Source organism: Anas acuta, chromosome 6, assembly GCF_963932015.1.
Source record: "Anas acuta chromosome 6, bAnaAcu1.1, whole genome shotgun sequence".
Taxonomy (NCBI): domain Eukaryota; kingdom Metazoa; phylum Chordata; class Aves; order Anseriformes; family Anatidae; genus Anas; species Anas acuta.
Window position 1 is genome coordinate 26,951,678 of NC_088984.1, and position 8,496 is coordinate 26,960,173.

At 34.5% G+C, this 8,496-nt stretch overlaps 1 protein-coding gene across 1 annotated transcript in view; it reads right to left on the bottom strand.

The window, feature by feature from the left end:
- The window catches only part of DYTN (dystrotelin), a 45,075-nt gene extending 39,003 nt beyond the window's left edge, over positions 1–6,072 (bottom strand). The window contains 5 exon segments of the mRNA XM_068685974.1: positions 53–78; positions 80–136; positions 2,178–2,379; positions 3,360–3,434; positions 5,547–6,072. Coding sequence (XP_068542075.1) covers positions 53–78; positions 80–136; positions 2,178–2,379; positions 3,360–3,434; positions 5,547–5,592 — 406 coding nt within the window. The 5' untranslated portion in view covers positions 5,593–6,072.
- Between the last annotated feature and the right edge of the window lie 2,424 nt (positions 6,073–8,496).

The window sequence follows — 8,496 nt, forward strand, 5'->3', positions numbered from 1 at the left end:
TTTCCTCAACATTTGGTATTTTAGGCAGTATATAAAACTGTACACTTCCCACCTCTGTATTTAGCAAGTAGTGTCTCTTGAAAGAGCAATTAAGGCAGCTGCAACAGATCTAGTTTTGATATAACCCATTCCAGATCTAGGAAAATAAAATAAATTACACTATATTCACCAATAATGTGAAAAATGCAATCTCTTAAGAAAAAATATTGCTACATTTGAAGACAACTTCAAATCTCATATCCTTTTGTACGCATATAACTGATGTAGTATTTTTGTGATACTTTATGTCTAGGACCCTTTGTCATTGAACACGACTACAATATTAACTGTTCAAAATACCATGCAATTATAAAACAGACAGTACCTCCTTCAAAGACCTCACATTCCACTTAAGATATAAATTTACTTTTACAATACTTACTTTGCAATACTTTACTTTTACAATACTTATACTTTCCTTAAAGAAAAAAAAAATAAATCCTACTCTTCACTTGTGGAAAGCCTTCCCAAATATGAAAGAAAAAGTAGGACTACAATGTGTTTTTTCTACTATATCATCAGCCAGCTTCATTGTGGCCCCAGACCTGCCCTGAGCAACTCTTGGGTTGACTTCCTTTAATTTCATTCCAACTTGATTTAATCACAAGGATATATGCAGGAGAAGGACCTTCATTTGACCATTAAATAATGCAAGTCATAAAGAATAAACTTTATTTTAGAACCCAAGTTTGCAACATAGGCACTAAATGAAAAAAGCTTCTTTATGTGAAGACAAAACATATTAATTGGAAAGTTTCTAGATTTTCAATTATACATTCAGTTTTCCCAGAACTTTCATAAAAGAAAATCCAAGATTAAAGCTATGTAAGACTAAACATTTCCTGGAGAGAAAGCGAATACACACAGAATATTCACTAGGCATTGCTGAAACTCAGTAAAAATGTATCTGTGACAGCTACTCTCAAAACTCATAAAGGTTTTCAATTGTATACCTTATCATACTTTAATAAGCATATAAGTAAACAACCACACAGACATGGAAAAGCTCCCATATACTCTTGACTTGAAAGACTTTCCATTGTTAAGAGTGGAGAACAGCACTCTGCGGAGAAAACACACTTAGAAGAAAAGCATAAGATGCTTTTTCTATCCTATATACATGGCCAAAAAAAAAAAACACCAAAAAAATTGTGAAAAAAGTTCAAAAACACATTATAGCATAAAGAAAATGATACATTTTCTGTTTTACCAGGAAAACGGAAAAAAAAGGATCAAGATCTGCAAAGAACATTCTTGTAAATGATTTCCTTGGGTTCGTACTTATAACACACCAATTACAAAGCACTCTTGATGATTCTAGCTTGTTTTGAAATACACCCATTTATTCTTAGCCTTTTACTCTCATAAGTACAAAAAGTTCTTAAGATGGGATCTTAAATATCATGTAATTAATAGTAATTCAAGATAAAGTCCTGCAGACCACTTACATCATACTCACGCTCCCAGTAAAAAAGCTTTACTCTGATGTAGGAGGGAATAAATTTCATCTGTAGTGAATAAACTCAACAATGAACTTAACCTTTTCTTTTAAATCTGATACAGTCATGAACCAAATTTGCCTTTAGTGAACTAATTAATTATTCACAAACAATACATGAGAAAATTACGGTCTAGAAGCTGCTTGCTTATTATTCCCCCCAAAAAAAAGATTTGCCATTTGCAGGAGCAAGCTGATCAGCTTAGTTATGAAACAGGGGTAGTGTTTTGTAACTGGCTGATGAATGTTTTAAGCTGGAGAAAAATGAATAACGAAAAGTGACTGGCAAATTCTTGACTTGTGTATATATAAAGGCAAATATGGGTTATTTTTCAGGAGTGTAAGAAAATACCCTAGCAGCCAAAAGAAGAGCTACTCTTTGTACAAAGCTACTCACAGAAAGCTAGTATGGGCAGGAAGACATCTGGATTTCCAGGTATGTCTGGAAACGTCTAACCACTGTTCTTCTGTTAAAGCTTTGTGCCTCATCTTCCTATACCTGAACTATTCTCACTATGTGTAACTTAAGCAAAATACCATCAATAAAGGAGAGTTTCACATATAAATGACATACGAAGAGTAGAAACAGACCTGATCTAGCAGTACTTTGTGATGGATTCATATTTGTGCTTCTTCTCACCTGTCATACATGGCTTTTAGTAGGCTCAATGTGAATTTGGCAGCTCTTGGATCTACCTGGCTGGGTTTTTCTAATCTTGCCCTTTGGAACAGTTCCTTCAGCATTCCAGAGAGCTGCTGCTCTTTCAGAGAAATCTGCTTTTCCCTCTGTCTCTGTTCACTTGACAAGATGTGCTGAATCAGAGAAACATCAAGCAAATCCACTATGAGAAAACAAAGGGAGAAACAAATGAGGATCCCTGCTTCCTCTTGAATGGAAGGTGGACCTTTTTTTTTTCTGCCCCAATTAAAAGTGCCTAGTTAAGACAAGTCTGGAAAACGAAATCTAAAACAGTATGTGACATAAAAAGGAAATAAACTGGGAATGGTCTTGCTGGGTTTATTTAAAAGTGTCTGGATGTGATTTTAGAATAGTTAGGAAGAGAAGGGAGATAGCATGCTTAACTGCATCCAAATTATAGAGGAAATGCAACAGCATTGATTGGATTCACTGGCAATGATTGGGAGTTTTCATCAACAGACTGTTTCCAGTGGAAGATTCAAGATATCCATGCATTCTAGCTCAATACAGAATTTATATCCAGTAATTTCAAAACAAGCTAGGTGCCCAGGGCTTTGTTCCACAGCTCTTTGCTTGCACAGAATTCTCACTTCAAACCCAAGGGGTTTTCTGCCTATCATATTTTAGTTTGTTCACATTAATACTTATAATGTTACTCATTAATACTTGCAATATTATATTATAGTATATCCATTATAATACTTATAATGTTATAGGATAAGAATTCTCATTAATATTTTAGTGCCTGACAATGCTTTTTGATGATACATGATTATTTCCAATAAATCATGTAAGAATTTGACATTTAACAAGTATAATAATATACAGATAAAGATTCATAATTGCCAGTGATGTCTATGTACCAATGTTGTAGATAGTAACAACAACTCAGTTCTCCAATGCCTTTAGAATTGTAATGTATTGCCACTGACGTTCAAAGGCGGGTAAAAACTGAGCTGTATATGAACTACTATCTGGCTCTTCACTGTTTATAATGCACTTTGAGTTTCCCACGTGGAAAATGAGAGAGCAAAGTAGCATAATAACTTATGGTGACAGCAACACAGAATGTTTACGGATTTCTCTCCCTGTCAAAGTATGAGATCCTCTTCATCTACTAACACTGGCACAGACTTTGTATTATGCGCAGTTTCAGGGCTGTTCTGTAGACAGAATTCTGAACATCATTGAAAGCCTCTGTAAAAGAAAACACACACATTACAAGAGTGGTTCATGGGAAAAAGGAAAAAAGAAGGAAAATTGACATAATCAAATTTGAACTTAATCAAAACCCACAACACTTTGAAGGAGAATTCTATTACATTTTGATAAAAATGTCCTTTTTTTTTTTTTTTTTTTTCCAACAGCTTTATTGGGAAATGGTCTTATGATCAGTGACATGATAAGTCAGAAAAATAGTACTGAACACAGAAAGCACATCTGCTTCTTCAGGAATCAAGTCTACTCATGGACCTGAAAAAAGGATATGCACTATGCATACTTTTAGCCAAGATCATACTGAAATAATATTTCTAGGCAAAACACCTTCTTGATCAGAGTAGAGATGCTTTTTCTACAAGGAACAGTTTACCAGTCTGCACAGCAGGGTTATTGTTTGGGATGCATATTGTTTCAAGACTTAAACAAATTTTCTGTCAAGATCAACATCTGGGACTCTCTCAGAAGATAAACAATTTACCAGAGCAACTGGCTTTTGACATCTCTGCTTAGTAATTCCACTCAAGCTGCTTGACTAAATCCTATGCCCTTAAATGACTTCAGCTCATTCCTTTCACATCAATAAAGCATGTTTTTCTGAGTGGGAAGTAAGAGCTTCAGAACTTGATCTATAACTGCTACTTTACACGCATACTCAGAACTTTATGACAGGAAAAACAAGGCTTGATCACAGTAGCTTTAGTAACTACAACGGGACTTAGTCCTGCCCTCAGAGGCTTTCTTGCTGTAGTTCAGGGAGGAAGAGTTACTCACTGTTGATAAAGATCAAAGATAAATAACAAATATGCACAATTGAGTAGAAATAATTTACAAAACTCTCTACCTGTTTAGTCTGGAAATGGTCCAATCTGTGTGCAATGGCTCTCCACAAATGTGCCAGACTAATGTTAATAGCCAGCAAATTATGGGCTCTGCTGTTTCCCAGATGCTGCTTACGATATAGAAATAAGCTCTATCAGCCATACCATCTGTCTACTCCTGCTCTTGTCACATTATGTTTTGTAATATTATTTGGAGATGTAGTATAGCATGTCATACAATGTGAAAAATGAGTTTTTACTTCCATGCAGCATCAGTTCTCTTTCTTCAGTAACCTGATCCAAAGCTTTTTTGAAAGGAACAGACTGACTCCCACAGTTTTCCATAGGCTATGGATTAAGTCCCAAATGCTTATTTTCCTTCTCTAAGAAGGAATACAAATGTTAGAAATGTGCATATGATCCAACTTGAACATCTTCCATGTGCAAGATGACTTTCTAAATGGAGGGAGTCTGTTTTAATAGCCATCTGCTATTCTCTTGCTTTTACTACATCTGTGATTCAAGCTCATCCTTATAGATGATATGTGGCTTCAAAGTAAGGCATTTTGTGCCAGTCAAGCAATAGTTCCAGAATTACCTTGCAAGAGCACATAAGTAAACATCAGGCAAAGAAAAAAAGCTCAAATTAAATCAAAACGTTTTAGGATTATTATTTATGTGAGGCTTTTTGGCAGCTCAGAATGACTAAATGCTTTCATTTCTCATAGGGATGGAACTTCCCCCTTGGACAGAAAACTAGCATGCAACTGGTTCTGCAGTGAGTCAAATTTTACCTCAAGACTCATAAATGCCCTTTGTTGAGAAGCTGACAAAAGAATTCCTAAACAAACAGAAAAGAGTGCACTGTTTCTTGGCATTTCCAGCTAGTTACCTGGTCTGCATTTTGCACTACCTGTTATATAGCAGATGAAGTATCACCCAAGATTTTACACTTAAAAAGGGAATGTATAGCTATCCTTCACACCTATTCTAGAACATGTGAAAAAAAAATTATCATAAATTATAAATTTGGAAACATGACCCCTGTGTGCTTGACCATTCCATGAGTCAAGGTGATAATGGCAACGGAAGATGAAAGAACAGATCCAAAACCACAGGCACCACAGCAGTGTATGTCTTTTATATGTTATAGCACAGAGATTCCATAAGCGGTATGACTTCTTTACAATTCATTAGTTTCTGTCCAAACAGACACAGAAACATCTCTTGAGAAAAGCTGGGGGGGGGGAGAGGAGAGAAAAATCCTTACCCTGCAAGTCTGGATCCATTTGAAATGGACAGATGGCATTAGGCATTCTATAATGAAACAAATCAAAGTGTAAAACCACATTATCTAGACAGAGACATATCGAACCATTCACATCAAACCTTTTAATCTGAACAATTTACTGGATGAATTTCAGAGATGAAATTAAACAGAATTACATAAAACAACATAATAGCTTTGGTGCTAGGTGCAGAGAAACTCCAGAAAATTGCATGGTATCTGCTCAGGATAAAGCAGAGGTAATTCCAGTAGCTGCAAAATTGTACGAAAGGGAAAACCGTCCACAAAGTTTCAAGTTTCAAGTACAGCAGATGAGATCTTTCACTACCTAGGAATCCAGTATTTTCATATAGGATTACTACACAGTCCATAGTGTATAATTTCAGCATAGACAGAGCATACCTTTACACTAGACTATTCCCAAGATCCATTGATTACAATTGCTTACAAGTCTATTTTCTAAAATTTTCAAACTTGAAGGGTTAATCTAAAATTTTCAAACTTGAAGCGATAAAGAAATCATAACCATGAATCTACTTCTTTATGCACCTCTGAAAACAAAAGTAATTGTGTCACTGATAATAAAAGAAACAAATTCTTCCCTCAGGCCTTAGGTCGTTAACGTTCCAGGCTACATTATATTTTTAAACATAAAAGTATAAATATGAATTCAGTATAGTAACTCTCAGCTAATATTACAGTTGAAAAACACTAGCTGTAACAGATTTATGTTACATGAGACAAAAAAAGGCTTATAGTAAAAAAAAGGGAAATTTGATTAAATAAATAAAAATTAAATAATTGGAAACTATCTGAAACGTAAACAATGATTTTGGTATTAAAACTATACTTACCTGAGCTTTCACTTCATTTTTCCAGTGAGAGTCATTGATCATTTGTCATAAACATTACAGAATACTAGACAATTATCAAGGATAAATATTCAGTCATCTATAATTCTTGGACCATAAAGGTGTTGCTCACCATCTTAATTGGTGAAAGCTGCAACTTTGTCTTTCAGTCTCTAAATAACCTATAAAAAAAAGCACCTATAATGTAAGTGTTCAGTGAAAGCCAGGTGTAGCAATCTAAACTCTGCATATTTTCTAAAAGATAGACTTTCAAAGACACCACTTGCCTCTTTCTTCCTCCTTTTGTCTCTTTACCAAAGGCACATAAAATAAAGCAAGAATGTGAAAGTAAAAATACAGTCTAAACTTAAATAAGAATTCAATTTGCTCACTCTCATGAGAGTAGATCCACTGACTTCACTGAGTTATACAGCATGCATAATCTATTAATACTTGATGTTGTAAGATGACAAGCTATCTAGTACAAGGTAATGTTTGCCCTTTCAATTAGCCATAAACACATTGGTACTACAGTATTCAGGATCTCAGAGTTAAACTTCATATATTTTACTGAACTGGTCGTCATTGTGCAACATCACAACATTCGATGTTTTATACCCATGAACCCTGCCTGTAAAAAGTTATGAAAGGCATTCTTAACATATATACGATCTACATTTTTATATAGGAAACTCTAGGAAGAGTCCAGATCTTGACTGCAATAGGAATGTTTGGATGAAATCAGCTGAATCTACTCCACCATTAGCATATCTACTTTATAATGAAAGCAATATGAACATAAAAGAACATCTATCTACCAAAATACCACATCTGAACTAACAATACTCACTGATACACTATTTCAGCCAGGGTGCTGTATTTTGTCTACTTTTGCCCTTTATTAATACTTAATAGCACTTCCACAAAACAAAAAAGAATTATAAAATTAATTCAAAGTGTACAGGAAATACATTATACAATTATAAACTCTGATCCCATTAACACAACTATTGTTAAGAGCAGAACAAGAACAGTCTTACTCTTAAAATCCTCTTGGAATGTGCAACAAAAGTAACATGCTTTGATTACTTAGACATATTTTGTTTGTCTATACAGGTCCTCAGAATATGTACCTTAGGAAATAAAATGCATTTTTAAACATACTACGTAATTAAGTTACAAAACAGATGAAGAAAGACAGAAAACTCAACAGACCAATTGACTTATCAAAGAAGCCTTCTTTCGAAATCAGAAAACATACCATCAACATTGGAAATATGCATAAAATAAACTACAATTACATTTGTTTCCTGAGGAGAATGAAACATCCTATATTGTGTTCAAAGGCTGAAATTGCCATGTCTCCTCTTAAACACAGTAATGGTGCTTACCTTTATCTCAGCTACTTACTAAGGGCCCAGAAGTCAGAGAACACCATCAGAAAAGTCCAGTAGTTTTATAGCACTTAAAAGTTGACTTCAAGACACAGTTCTAAAGGTTTTGCTTTTAAATAAATGTTGTTCACAACAAATGCCTGGCAACAGCCCAGATCAAAGTATCAGGTAATTGTCTAAGCAGTCAAAACAGAGAATGCTAATTAATTAGTAATAAATATCTTGAATTATTAAAGATAAAACTTCTTTGATCTTTGTTTCAAAGCCAATATTTCTTATCATTAAAGTGCAGTATTTCTAAATTGGGGGGTCTTTACTAAGCGTCTCCCAGTTGCTGAGGAACAATGTTGCTATAGAGACTGAAAAGGAGGTGGAAGCTGGCACACTAATGCAGAGAGCATTGTGCTATAGCAGTTGGTGCAACAACACAGAGAAGAAATAGTAAGCTCTAGCAATAATGTCCTAGAATAAAGATTGTTCTGACCAACCAAAAAGCTTACATACTCTTCGGTAGGCTAAAATATGAAGAATATATATATAACTTTTTAAAGATATATCCATTTATCTTAAGGCCTTTTTTCATTCATTTCTCAATGTAGAATTAGTCAACGCTAACTGTATCCTGCATATGTATCATTACTCGGTAACTTCAAAGAAAACATGTACCAGAAATTACTTACTCATGTA